The 14213-nt window shown below is 45.4% G+C and overlaps 1 protein-coding gene across 4 annotated transcripts in view; it reads left to right on the top strand.

Moving 5' to 3' along the window:
• The first annotated feature begins 517 nt into the window (after window positions 1-517).
• Window positions 518-14213, top strand: part of ppp1r9ba (protein phosphatase 1, regulatory subunit 9Ba) — a 63334-nt gene continuing 49638 nt past the window's right edge. The window contains exons 1-2 of one of the 4 annotated variants that reach the window (XM_029123152.2): window positions 518-661; window positions 2536-4073. In XM_029123152.2, the coding sequence (XP_028978985.1) occupies window positions 2610-4073 (1464 nt within the window). In that variant the 5' untranslated portion in view covers window positions 518-661; window positions 2536-2609. Of the gene's footprint in view, window positions 662-924; window positions 1004-1478; window positions 1526-1813; window positions 1874-2535; window positions 4074-14213 lie in introns of those variants that run through there. The other 3 variants (XM_029123155.2, XM_029123154.2, XM_029123153.2) reach the window with 3 other exon arrangements.

The following is a 14213-nucleotide window of genomic DNA, read 5'->3' as shown; positions in this document are numbered from 1 at the left end:
ATAGCCTAACAATGTAACAATGTATCCACTCCCTCAGCAAGCTTATCATTAAATTATCGAATCATATAATGAATATATATACATATGATGGTGATAACAAATTAATAACAGTGATAACAAACACGAATAATGACAATACCCATGTCAATACCCATGACAATACACATTCATTTTCATCCTTAGATCATATGTGTGTACCAAACGTTTCAATATTGGGCTTTGATTTGATTTATTTTACTTTTTTTAAATTCAGAGCAACCTGCATAAGACTTTTGGTGTTTTGGTCAACCGATGACATAGGTCTAATTCTATAAACCAATGAGTGGACTATAATGTAGTTCAGCGACTACTAACGGATTGGCCTACGTATCAGCACAATTGATAACTCGGGTTGGTATACCTCTTTCCAAAGAGAAGAGGGATATCTTCAATAAGTCTGTTTTGCCCTCCACCAAGGGTTAACGGTGCCTGTGATGCCATATGCTGTGGTGATGAGGACAAGGGAGGGGGAGGATGGAGAGGGGGAGAATGAACGAGGGCTGGCTGGCGTCAGTTCGCTAAGCTCGCAGGGGAATCAGGAGCGAAAACAGAACGTGGACACAATGGATTCTCTAGCAGGCGGATCGTAAATTGAACCAACCTCGGTTTACACTGGAACAAGGTAGGTTAAATGATCCACGTAAAGTAACAGCATTTCGTTTTTTGTGATTGTATTTGGCTCGTCTGTTACGAAGAGAACTGTTATTCCGCAGAAGATGCAGGAAGCGACGTAGAGCCACCAGGCAAGCGAGGTTTTCGAGCAGAGGCCCTACATTTCCGCTGGGTCCTAATGTTTTTGACAACACCACAAAGGTGATTGACAGACGGACATTATTGCCAGTTAATAATACGTGTGTAGCCTATATATATTTACATAGTCTGTTGTGGAGCAGCGCCAGCGAACCGTTTGTTGGCTAAACTGGGTTTGTAGTTAAGCCTATCCAACTATGCGTCTGTTTGCCAGGTATGCTATTCACGTCACAACAAAGCCTATCTTAACACATGACTGTCCACGCAAGATGTGTTTATTTAGAATTGATGCACCTTTGCAATACCGACACAATTTGCTACATGTGTCAAGAAACCATATGCAAATGTAGGTTCCTGTTAGGAGATGTTGTACGGTAGTTACAAATTTGAAATAATTATTTTGTGACACAACGAATGGTCTGTTCGCGGAGAATGGAATTGCTGACAAAAAGCATGATCTGTGCCTAAAGACCTAGCTACGTATCAGTTTCGTTCGTGTTTAGAAGTCCTTTGTGCCACCACCGCAGAGGCCTAGTCTTGATAATGAATGCATTAATTGTTGCAACCAATAAGTGCTTATTCTGATGTTATAACCAGCTATAACGGTCTATCCGTGAATATTCAGCTTTTCAGATACGGATATCCGCATTTTGTCTCATTTCATTTAGGTGTTATACAGCTGAGTAATATTCAACTCATTCTCCAGTTGAGTCAAGTCACCAAGTTCTTATGTTAGGTAGGTTTAATTATAGACATCTTTAGGCGTATATGCATTGAAATTTGTTATATATATAATAACTAATATATATTAATTTTTAAGTCATTTTAAATATATATGTGAAATGTAGTCCAGCCTATATGGGTTCATGGTGGGTAGAAGGTCACTGCTCTCATTGTTTCATCTACAATTAGAAAAAGTCATGGGTTAAGGGGTCGGTCTGGTAATTTACAATAACAGGAAACTCAATGCAGTTGTGCCTGGTTGAAAATACAAAGGCATTTGTGGTTGTTATTTGAATAAGAGCAGTCCTGCCTGTTTTACAACAACAACCAAGCCTATCTGCTTCTCAAACATGGTCCATGGGTGAGCATAAAGAAATTACAATGAGCATTATAACAGATTCTCTTTTTACTCACTTCCAGACTTCTGGCTCTGATTGCATGAATGTGGGTTTTTGTAAAACTTGCCGTTAGCTTTAACCCTGTGCAGCCTTTTCTGTCCAGACTAGATATCTTAAAAAGGCACAGCTAAGAAAATACCAACGATCAACATGATAAAATTGAGATATTATCATGGGATACATGGGATACATGCATTACAAGTCATCCATCACCGCTTGGATTACAGATCCGAATGGCCTACTCTCCAGTATGTTATCTGGGTGTCTTTGTTGTGAGCCAGGGACTAGTTATGTGGTGTTTCTCCCATGTAGCTTCCACTGCCGGTCCTCCTGAGTCTAGGTGCATAAATAGATGCAATGCCGCAGGGTCTTCCTTATTCATTTATCTCTTTCTCTCTCTCTCTCTCTCTCTCTCTCTCTCTCATTTTCTTATCTTGTTGATCTACTGGCCACTCTTGAAGTTTTAGAATCTCCCATCTCCCTTCTATTTTTCACTCACCCACAGAATCCCCCCCACCCCACTTTTCTGTTGCTCAATTTCTTGGCTTGCGTTCGTGCCTCTCCGCGCTGTGCTGAGACTTTCCTCAGGTGAACTCGACTAATTCTGTTTGTTTTTCCCATCCAGGGAGGGGAAGGAAGACATAAAACAGGGGAGCTATGCCGTTACTGCCCACTCTCACCGGCTCAGTGTGATCAACCATGATGAAGACTGAACCCCCGCCTGCGGGCGGCGCCAGCGCCAGCTCAACCCTCCGGAGCCCGTCCCCCCACCGGAACGCCTACGAGGCTGGCATCCAAGCTCTGAAGCAGGCCCATGATGCCCTGAACAGTGCCGCCAATGGGGAAGAAGCCACCAAGGATGGCAAGCCACTGCGACCCACCGGGAGGGGCCGCCGCCAGTACGGCTCCAATGTCCACCGCATCAAGAGCATGTTTATGCAGATGCAGTCGCCAGGGGACGAGGACGACCCGGCCAAGGCCAAGGACCAGGCGGTGCGGCTCTCCCTGCCCCGGGCTAGCAGCCTCAACGAGGACGTGAACCACAGCGCCCTGCTCAAGCTGGGTGCCACTGTCTCCGAGCGTGTCAACCGCTTCGACCCCAAGGGCGGTGAGGTTGGTGGTTCGCGCGGTGCCGCCACGGGTTACTCAAAGCTGCAAGAGACACGGAAGATCTTTGAGCAGCGACAGCTGCAGGAGAAGCAGTCTGCCACCAACCGCATACTGCTGAAGAAAGAACGTCCGGTTTCGTCTGCAGTCCAAGACAGCCGCCTGGATGTGGTGGTGCGCTTTAACGGCAGCACAGAGTCTCTGGACAGCCTGGATACGGTAGTGGGAGCTGGTGAGGCGGTTTCGCCCACCGTTAGCCAGCTCAGCGCCGTGTTTGAGAAGGCAGATCTTAGGAACAACCTGCACCGGCCAACCTCCACATCCCCGCTGCCCTGCCGAGGAGAAAGCCCTGTTCCGGCTAAAACGGCAGTAGGCCTGAACTCCAGAGTCATCCCAAGGAAGGTGCGAGTTTTCCCCCCTGGGAGTCAAGAGGATGGCCAGCCCACCGACCTTGAGGGTTCTCCCAAAAGCCCCAAGAACAGAGCAGCCCCCCAAAATGTGGATGGCTCCTCAGAAAGTCCACGACCAAGGGACAGGACCTCGTCATCCTCCAGCGAAGCCAAGCCTGAGACAGAAAGTGGCAAAGAAGCCAGGGGCTTGAGTACCGAAAGTGAGCCAGGTAGGGAACCCAAACCAGGAAACGCCGGGGACTCCTCTTCTGCCCCCGAGGTTGGGAGTCGGCTGGTGCAGGCCGATGTTCATGCCTCCCTGGAGAATGGAGAGGCCCCTGAGGGCCCCAGCGACATGTCAGGGAGGCAGGAAAGAGAGAGGGGCCAGAGTGAGTGTCAAGGGGAGGGGCCCCGGAGCGAGAGACAGGAAGAGGATGGCGTTGAGGAGGAGTCCCGCAAAGAGGATTACTCAGAGGGCGACCTGGTGGACATCAGCGCATACAGCGGCATCGGAGAGGACTCTGGTGGCAGTCAGCTGGATGAAGATGAGGAGGAAGATGAGCCCTACGAGCCAGAGTCTAGCTGCTCTGAGATCCCCGGGCTGCCTCCTGAGGAGGAATCCCCTCCTGAGAACAGGAAGATCTGCTTCAGCACTGGACCCATTAAGGTCAGTCTCTGATTTCAAGCGATATTGGCTGGGTAGATCAAGATATTAGTAAGGGATAGGATATCCGTCCTGGTCCCAAACTGAGATCAGAAAAGTTCTGATAAACTGGAGCTAGAACATAGAACCTGTTTGGATCCTTGGGTTTGGATATCATGTCAGCTAACAGTTTCTAATCATATGTAGAATTTTGATCTCTGTAGGTGCCCAGACAAGACACGTTTCTAAATCCATTAAAAGTCAAGCAGTGGATATATTGTAACTGCTTCATGAAAACAGCAATGCATCTCTAAGATGAGCAGGTGCTCTGCTATCGTGTCGGATGGAACAACACCATTTACCTGTGACTGTATTCAGCAGGCCCCTTAAACCTTAATGCTGTACAAGTAGTAGAAACAGTCTAAGGTTTAAGTTTTGTGAATGCTAAATGTTATGAGGAATGATGAGCATCAATACCCAAATAAGACATGACTCAAGGCTCCCAGCAATCATTTGTGTGGCAGCTATAACTGTCATAACAGCAGTTGATCGATGCTGCCACAAACTAATGCCAGACGTTTCCCATATCCCACTTTGCATTCTTTGCTGTAACATTTTGTGGAAACCGCATCCACTTTCTTACTTCCACCTTCAGTTGGATTACCAGTTTAGCCGTTCAAAACAGCACACATTTACCGCTATACACCTTCAGCGTCACAGCGGCCCCCGCAATAAGTGACCGACAACTTGTGAAATCTCTTTTTGGTTTGGTCAGCAGCATCATCTGCTAGACACTGAGTGCCTAGTCAGGCAGTAGCCCTGACAACAAGACACAGAAGGGACTTTTTCTCCCCTGCTGCCATGATGTCTGGGAAGTTCAACATTTCATCGTGCATCAGCAAAAAACAATGTTGTTGAAAACCTATGTGGAAATCCCTCTTTCGTTGCTTATATCCTCTGCATGTACATGTTCAATCAATTGTATACACAGCGCCTAATGCTGACTGCATAATCTACACCAAATGTGAGGTTACCTGTTTAGCTGGTAGTACAATATACGGTCCGAGCGATTGTCTATATTTTAATTCTAAACTGACCCTCCTGTCCCCTTAGTAACTTGATAGGAAATATCAACCAAGCCATGCCATCTTTTATCTACCCGCCCACACAGCGTGCTAGTCAACCAGGCGACCGCCGTGTCTCTGCGACCCAATTCTTCACGAGAGGGATTTCCAGTGGCTTTGTGTGCCCGTGAAAAGGAACGCTGCCGTACAATGCGTCTTCATCTCTTCTCAGTCAATGAGTGTCTTGGGGAGATTTCATGGCTGCTGCGGGCCCCAGAGATTTGCCGCCGAGCCTTGTAATCCTAGTAGGCATGTTGAATGTCCGCTCTGCCGTTGGCCACCCCTTGAACCGCAGCCGCTTGTGAAATGTGCAGTGGCACGCCATGACTCTGTTGTCGCACCGGGCAGTGTCCCTTTCTTCTTCAGTTGCCATGGCTAGATAGTTATCATACAGGCCTGGGCGGCCCCAACTTACCCAATTATATCAACATTTATTTAATAATTCAATGTTGGTAGGTGGTGGGACGAAGCTGGGTCCAGGATGCTGCAAAACAGTGTTGAAGAGAGTTCAAACTGTAGTGGTTTGAAACTGTAGTGGTGATCTATCTTTTGAATAATTTGCAGAATTAACCTGTGGAAGAACTGTTCGAACTTGGTCTATTGAATTGATTTGACTTTGACTCAACAACACCTTTTAGTTTAGGAGTTAAGCTTAAAAGGACAGTTCCCAATTTTTACAATGAAGCTCTTCCTCTACTTCCCAAGCATCAGATATTATTTTATTTTTTTACCCTGCACGCTATTTGCCAGACGTTTCTATCCAGCGTTTGCACAATTGCCAACTAGCGTTAGCACAACGACTGGACATCAGTGGACACCTAGCGATGCATCAATTGTACAATGCACAGAGATATGGGAAGTAGGTAAAGCTACATTGCCAGAATCCCTTTAGCCATTAGAGTTCCAATGCACCTGGGACTTTGTTCTTCTGACAGACTCGGATGTTGATAATCGTGGCAATGTCTGACTGTCTTGTTTTGTCTGCAGCAGTGCCTGATTTTGACACACTGTACCAGTACCATGGGTGACTGATTCTGACTCTGTCTATTTGCCAAGTCAAAGGCACTGGGGAAGAGAATGTGTTTCTCATTCAGAAGGCCTAGGGGATCACTCTGTGAATCACCCGTGTTGTCCCCTCTTTCAGAAATGGAACAGGCTAGTCCACTGTCCTCTCAGTTTGCTGCAGAGTGTTTGGGTTATAGGAGGTCTGTGACCTTCTTCCCTAGCGTTTTCCAAACCAGAGGTCGTCTGATTTTAAAATGGGCTCACAAGATAATATGGGGGAAAAAGTTGTTTGTAGAACTGTGGTTAGCTGTATCCTCAGATAGCTGTTAAAATGTGTGAATAACACAGCAGTTTCTGTTTTCTTCCTAGAGATAGGTCTGTAGCTGTTGATGGCTTAAGGTAGAAATTATAATGACAACATCCCCGAAAGATAAGACGTGTGTTTTGTAGCTCTTTTTACTTTATATTTGAGCTGAGCCAGAGTGTGCACCATACAGATAATAAAATAAGATGCTTTTCGGTGCACAACGTCCAGGGATGGAGCTCCTGGAGCTGGGGAGGTCTTGTTTTGGCCTGGGTCCTGGAGGCCTGATGGAACTAGCCAGCTTTTCATAATAACGGTTCCACAGGGAAAAAGGAACGGCTGCAATTACCTCAAGTACTCAAATTAGGGTCAAGACGAGTTGAGTCTGGTGGCCGCAGCGTATGTCCGGTGCGGGGCAGCATGCCTGAAACAAAGTGCCAACGTAGCCCTCAGATCCTATATGAGGTGGTCAGTAAAATCTAACTTTTCGAGGGATTACCTCTGATGTTTATATCTAACTCAAGATATAGCCCGCAAGCTGTCATTTCATATGAAGGTGGGCATGGCTAAGCATAAACTAGCGAGATCCAGTCAGGCGGTAATGCTGACAGAAACACCTAGGACCACTCTCAACTCGCACTCCTAAGTAACCCTTTTTTTTTCACTTTGGCAAAGTGAAATAATGGCCACTCTGTAATTACTTTTGCCCTTGTGATAGAAAGTGTGTTGAGATCAGATATTTAATCAACAAGTAAAATCTTGAGGCCCAGGGCCCAGTTCCATCTCACTCACTGGGCTTCCTCCCATGGGCCTTCTGGCTTCCTGTCCATCTGTGGAACTCCTCCGTTGAGTCACAATACTCTGACACCCCAGTAGTCTCTGCTGCAGGGTGTCTCCAATGCAGTCTGGCCCTTGACTCTGATGTGTCCCGACAAACCCTCCCTCCCCACGGCCACCCACGCGAAAGCCCTGCCCACTTTTGTCAGACAGGACGTCAAGTAGGTCAATGCCTGCGAAGACACACTCACTCACCTGATGACATTGCGGGCGCATGAGCTGCCGGAGGGGGTCGCCAGAGAACGACGAGGCCAGGAGTAACCCTGCTGTCCATGCCTCCCTTCTCCCCAAGGGGATGCTTGCCAATTTGCATACCCCATGGGGCTTTCCTACTAATCGATAGCCAGCGGGACAAACAATGCAGGGAAATAGGTTGCGGTGGTCACCTTGGTGTTTCTTGCACTAACACATGCTCCACATCTGTGACCTCCTTTCCTGCACATATTTTGTTCGGTTCAAGTACTAGAAGAATTGCCACCTTAAGGATACTGTGAAACATACTTCCCCCTTGTGATAAGAGACATAAGATGCAGCAGTTGAAGGACAGCTTTGTGTAGAAATAGGCACTATCTCTAGCTGGTGAATCTTCCGGGCTTCCAGGGAACAACGTGTCTGACCAGTTCAGCTGCGCTCTTGTGTCGTGTTTCAAATACTGATTGTGTTTTCTGTCCCTGAAACCTTCCAGGGAAACAGTTGGTTTTGCTTTGTTCCTCTGCTTTTAACCTGCGTTTTCAAGCTTGCCTGCAGTCATACCTTTTTCTTTTAAGTGGTTTATTTGTTTAGTTTTCCCACTCTTACCTCAAAGACTCTGAAAGCAAAAGTGTGTCTTATATATCTCCCTAACTGACTGTATCCCTCAGTGTCTTACCCACACTGCTCTGTCTGTGTTTCTAAATAAAAAATGGACAAAACAAACAGCGCTGGGGTTAAAAATATGTGGCAAGGCTGGATTTGCCACTTTTAAATCGGGTGTGGCCTCTGATTTTGTTTTATAAAATACCTACTCCCAAAGTGTAAAAAAGTCAGGTGAAGTGGATTCGAAATTGTTCCATCCTTTTCATCTGAGTGCTACTGCAGACTCTGTACTGACTGCCTGACTGGGAAATTTCAGCTCATGGCCAGACATAAAGATCAAGGCGCACTGTCCATTTTCCTCCAGGAGTATGTTTATTCATCAATGCATGATAACACATCACTCTTGATGGAGACATCCGAAAGCGCTTACATAAATGTAGCAGCCTACACCTAAATACGAACAATTGGACAGCTTGTCTCGCCTGGAAATGAGAGGGTGTTTCACTCCGATTAACTGTAGTATAGCCAACTGACGCAGCATACATTCTATCATTTCCTACATTGCACCTGTTCCTTTGGTCAGGGTAAACAAAGTGTTTATCTGTAGATGATTTGTGAGAACTCAAATTGGTATCTAACTTGGACTGAGTAGTCCACCTCTACTTTTTCTGTCCATCATAATTAGCCTGAATTAATCATAATCATTAATCATAAGTACAGGAATGAACTCAGGTACAGACTACGTTTATTTTATCAGCCATTGGACTGGACAACAGTCCATGAAGGACGTTCAGCCCTCATGAGCTTTTGTGTCCAGTCAGGTTGTTTTCTTGCCAAGGACGAAGGTTTTTCCTATAATTTGGTTTTTAACCATGGGACCTGATTAGACACTTTCTGGTCCTATTAGTGCCCAAAATGTTAAATTTTTTATACATTAGGATTTCCTTCTCGGTGCAACAATGCTCTGAGACCTGGGGAACCATTGCTGATTTCCAATGCTTTCACTGTAATCAGAGTCATTTTTCAATATCCATAGTGCAGAGTGCCCCTGAAGGCCAGTCACTATCCCTCTGTCTCTCACTCAGTCTCGCACTTTTCTCTCTTCTTGTCTCTCTCTCTTTCTCTCTCTTTTTCTGTGGGTCAGTTGGCCAGGACATTCCTTCAGTCCTCTATGAGCCTCATTTGGCCTATCTGCCACTTATCCCAGATCACTAAGTAGTCTGGAAGATAATTGAGAAACTGTCTGCTCTGGTCTGCTTAGTGAGACTAGTGAGCGTGTGTGTGTGTGTGTGTATGTATGTGTGTAAATGTATACGTGTGTGTGTGTGCGTGTTCAGTGGTATTTTTTGTATTCCTAAGTAAGGTGAGAGTTTGTATCTGTTTATCCTGTGTGTGTGTGTGTGTTATTAAGTGCATCCTGATCCCAGACAGATTTCGGCGGCACCTCTTATCTTCTCAAAGGCAGGAAATGGCCCAGCAGTGTAGAGGACGGCGGGGGCGTCTGGGCAGCTCAGGGGGCAGAGGGACTGGAGCCATTTTAGGGGAAACAAGGCCTGGGTGGGGGCAAGTCTCAAAGCAGGAAGTCACCCAAGATATTTTACACAGAGAAAGGTAGAGATTGAGAAAGGGGAAGAGAAATTTTCACGTGTGACAGAGAGCTTGTGTGTGTTGACGTGCAACCTCCAGTGCATTGAGATCTGAATCTTTCCAGGGGTTTGAAGCAGAGAATAGGCCGAGGCTGAAATTAAGGGCCCACCAAGGGACCAGTTATCACCACAGCCTAGCTGGGCTCGCGTCTCTGTATCTGTCAACGTCTTATCACGGGTCAAAGGTCTCCGTCACTGTCTGACTGCAGATTGTCTTGGCTGCCCTTCACAGTGTTACAGCGTGGCAACACCTGATGCACCTGGTGTTTGACATGTTAACCGACGACACCCAGTTGCCATCAATGCTTAATTAAACCAGAAAGAAGACAGCATTATAATTAGATTTGTTAGGCATAATTCCATTCAAGTATTTCTCGCTTATTCCGAAAAAAACGGCCTTCTCAACATCTGTCTATGGCGTTGGGCTATGCAGGCTGTTTCGGCTGGTATAATAATGTAGTCCATAACGTGTTGCCTAGTGTTTCGGCATTCCAGGATGAAAGTTGCCTAGCCCTGTGTTAGCAGAATTCCCTGGCAGTTATAAATACAGTTCTACTGCTTTGAAGGTTCCCATAATCCACAGCTGGATTCTTCCAGCCTCTGAACCAACAGGCGATATTTAAAGACCTCCGCCTGCATCAGGATGGTCGGGGGGAGCGCAGGGCCGGTCCGTGGGTTGAGGAGGATGGGTGGAGTTACCACAGCGTAGGTGACAGTCAACTGAGATTGGATCATTGTTGACGGGCGCGGTACTTGACCAGATGCACTCCCTGACAAAGCTGTTTTATATGTTTACAATGTTGCCTAAGGCTTAGCCACTACTGTCCATAGTTCTACCCCCTGCAGTGAGACAGGAGGTCTTAGTGTCCTCTGTTCCCATCCTCCATGTGAACTCCTGATAATGATATTGTCATTGTCTAATCGCTTTAACGTACGCGTAGCAGCGTTGGCTGGGTAAGTGAGTACTTAGCACCTCTGAACAGACAGAGTGGGCGGGTTGTATTTGCCAACCAATACAATGTTAGCAGTTAGACATCCACCAGCTTGTGGTCCTTAAAACACGCAGCGTCAAACAAACTGAAGATGAACAGCAGATTTCCCTTTGTGTGTGTGTGTGTTCTCTAACAATGTCATGATAAATCAATCAAAGTTAATTCATAAAGCCATTTTTACTTCTGCAGTTGACAGTTCATGACAAAGTGCTTATACAGATACCCAGCTTAAACAAAAACAAAATAGCAAGCAACGGCAACAAAAAACGAGTGCACAGTGTCTAGGAAAGATGCCCCAGAAGGGTCAGAACCTCAGAATAACCCTGGAGAGGAGCTCTGAGGGGTGGCCAGTCCTCTGCTGGCTGTGCCGACACTTGCTGTTCTGGCTTTTCTGGCTGTACCGACATCTTAAGGGTGACACTGTTTTGACTGTAATGGGTGGAGCTAGAATGAAGACCAGTCCCCAGACATGGCACAATGTTCTGTGCTGTATATTGTCTAAGGCTTTTCAGTAGTTTTGATAGGCTTATGTTGAAGATACATGGCATAGTTTTGATAATATGGCAATGTTATGTTTTTGTTACTTAGCTTTACCCGTACCAAAACAAAACAAGAAGTCAAGAGTTGGTGTCCACATGTTGATTGGTGGACTGTGTGATGGACGCCGTATGGCAGTTCACAGTGTACTTCTTTGTGTCCGGGAGTTTTGGCGAGTGCATATTAAATAGAGGAAGGAGAACAATACTGATCGCATGCCCGAGCAGCAGACCTCCCTCTGCTTCCTTCGCCTCCATCTGACGCATGCCCCACCTCCCCTCTGGAGCTATGGATTATTAAAAAACCTGTCCCTTTCTTTCTTTCTCCCAATCCCCGACAGGATATAGGCTAGTCTGTGAGTCTTGAGGCTCTATTTTTGGCTTGCGGTGAGGCAGGGCTAGTGTCAAACGCAAGTAGTTGGCAACATTGATCTGTTAAAGTCAGCACTCTGCTATTTTCAAGCTGTTGCCCAAAGAATGGTTATGTACCTGTTTTATATCAGCTTTCTTGTTCGCAGATTGGAGGGCTGGAAATATGTTAGGTGTGAACATTATTTAAAAAGAGCGCTGGTAGAGATTTTTAGACCCGCCTGACCGGCTAGATTTTACATAAACTACAGCACACTAACTTTCGTATTGGAGTTGACTCCAAGGCATTACAGAAAAGGTTGCCTTGGTGTTTTGTGGCCTTGCCAGCCTTGTGTCTATCATTCTTGGTTGTGAAGATAGCATTACGTATCTAATACATCCTCAAACTGACAGCGCATGGGTGTCAAACCAGTCATACCAAGGCCATGCTAGAAATTCCTAAGCATCACAATTTTTTTTACCAGATTTCCTCTCAACAGCAGGTGCGGGACAGTCGAGTATGGAGACGTCTCTTCAGATGCACTTCTTGCCAAGGCTTTCGGCTTCTTACCCGACTGATTACTCAACCGGCGGTTTTCGCTGTAACACATTACTCTGCCAACAACCTCGACTGGGCTCACAGACCACAATGATGAAGCTTTACTGTGAGGAAGTAACTTAGACCACTGAGACACTCAAAGGCCACACACAATCCAAATGTGCTAACAATCATCTATCCATAGTTTTTAGAATTGTCTATGCTCGGACCCTGACTGTCAGGCTTTTATTTTGGAGATGGTAAGTGATAGGCATAGAATTCCTCTAAAATGTCCCATTGTTTTATTAAGTGGGAGCATTTGTTTGTTTTGTAAAATTAGAGCCCTCTGTCAGTTGTCACCCACTGCGCTTACAGCACAGACATTGTTTTCCCAAGGTGTTTTCAAAAACAACCTCACCTATTATTGTTTTTCCAAACGTTGCTACAACTGACTTTTTTTTGCAGCCCTCTGAATGTTTTGCTGATGTCAGTTCACTTCAGAGTAGAACCTTAGTGTTCTCTGTCATGTTCCGTTTGTTTCAGCTTGGCCGTTAACAAACAGCACATCGATGCTCTCATGTTTTCTTCTGTTTTCCTATGGCGCATAGTGACAATATCGCTGGCACAGGGAAGTTGCTGTGTTATCAATGATTTCAGCTGATTCTATTGTATTGATGCATTAACCATTGAAGTCTCTGGCCTGTCCGTTAACTGTATTTGTCTGCTGGTGAATAATAACCTCTAATGATACTAATTAACTACATGCCAACAAATCACATGCCATCATTCTCAGATGCCTTTGGAACTGCTTATGTTACTCCCCCGTGACAGAATCAGAAGGGGGAGTGAAAGATATGAAAAAAAATAGGATATTGCAGGATCTCCCAATTACCTGTAAAAGCCACTGTAATTGGAACCACTGTCAGTTTCTGCCAACTGGTTTTGTACGTCCATTTTTACTTCATTGCTGTTTGAGGTGACCTAACATGGCCTAGAAAGGCTATTCCTGGCCAACAGGTACTGTATGTGTAAGCCTCCACATTATCTATCATGGAATTAGAGGCAGTGTACTGTAAAACATACAAGTTTGTGAGGTGAGCTTCAGTGTGGTCCTTTGTTAAAGAGGATGAGCTTTATGGGTTTGATTTGCCTAAGGGAATCCCATGTGAAAAATGTGTGCATGTTTGACACTAAGTTACCTCAGACAAAAGCGTTCTGCTGAATGGCAGGTATTAGGGCTGCATGATTAATCAAATTATAATCGAAATTGCGATATTGACAGTGCAATATCCAAATCGCCAACTTACGCAATATTCAACTCCAAAAAAGGTGAATGAAATGCACTAAACGCGAGGCAATGGGCACGTACTTTACATCCGCTTTTCTTGCGGGTGTTGTAGGTGCTTTGGTAGATTACTTATATACCTGGACTAATTTTGTTTAAATACTTGGTCGTTGGTTTTACAGTGTTAGTTTGAGTTAACACTGCAACTGCTAGCGAAGATGTCTGCTTCAAGTTAGCGAGTGGCACCAAGAAATTGTCCCACATACAAAACAACATTGTTTTTAAAAGTTTCAGCTTCAATGTCGGTGCCTACAAACATACCTAATATGGGAGAAAATATACTTCAAGGGTTGAGAAATGTTGCCTAACCAGCTATGGCAACGGCACAAACATAGCAAACGCTGCAAACGCCATTGCATTAAATGAGCATTTAAACGAGTAGTTCGAAACAGGCTGCACCTTCTGGTAATAAGGGTAAAATAGAATACAATTTAACTAGATTTGTATTCAGTTTAATAGCACATCCTATAGGCTATGATCTCTATTATTAGGTGAGATTATCTACGCTGTTTACACCCATGTCTGAAAATCGCAATAATTGCAATATTTTTCAAAGAAATCGCCCTGGCAGGTATTATACATCAGAGATAGCTTGTACTGTCTGGTCAGTTTATAGGACAGTCTCGGTTGTTCTAGTGACGCGTGGCAGAGCTTCAGCACTCATCCCGTCAACAGCATGATGAACGTCCTACTT

This window comes from Esox lucius, chromosome 11 (assembly GCF_011004845.1).
Source record: "Esox lucius isolate fEsoLuc1 chromosome 11, fEsoLuc1.pri, whole genome shotgun sequence".
Lineage (NCBI taxonomy): Eukaryota > Metazoa > Chordata > Actinopteri > Esociformes > Esocidae > Esox > Esox lucius.
Note: the sequence above shows the minus strand (reverse complement) of the source record. Positions and strands in the feature narration are given on the sequence as shown.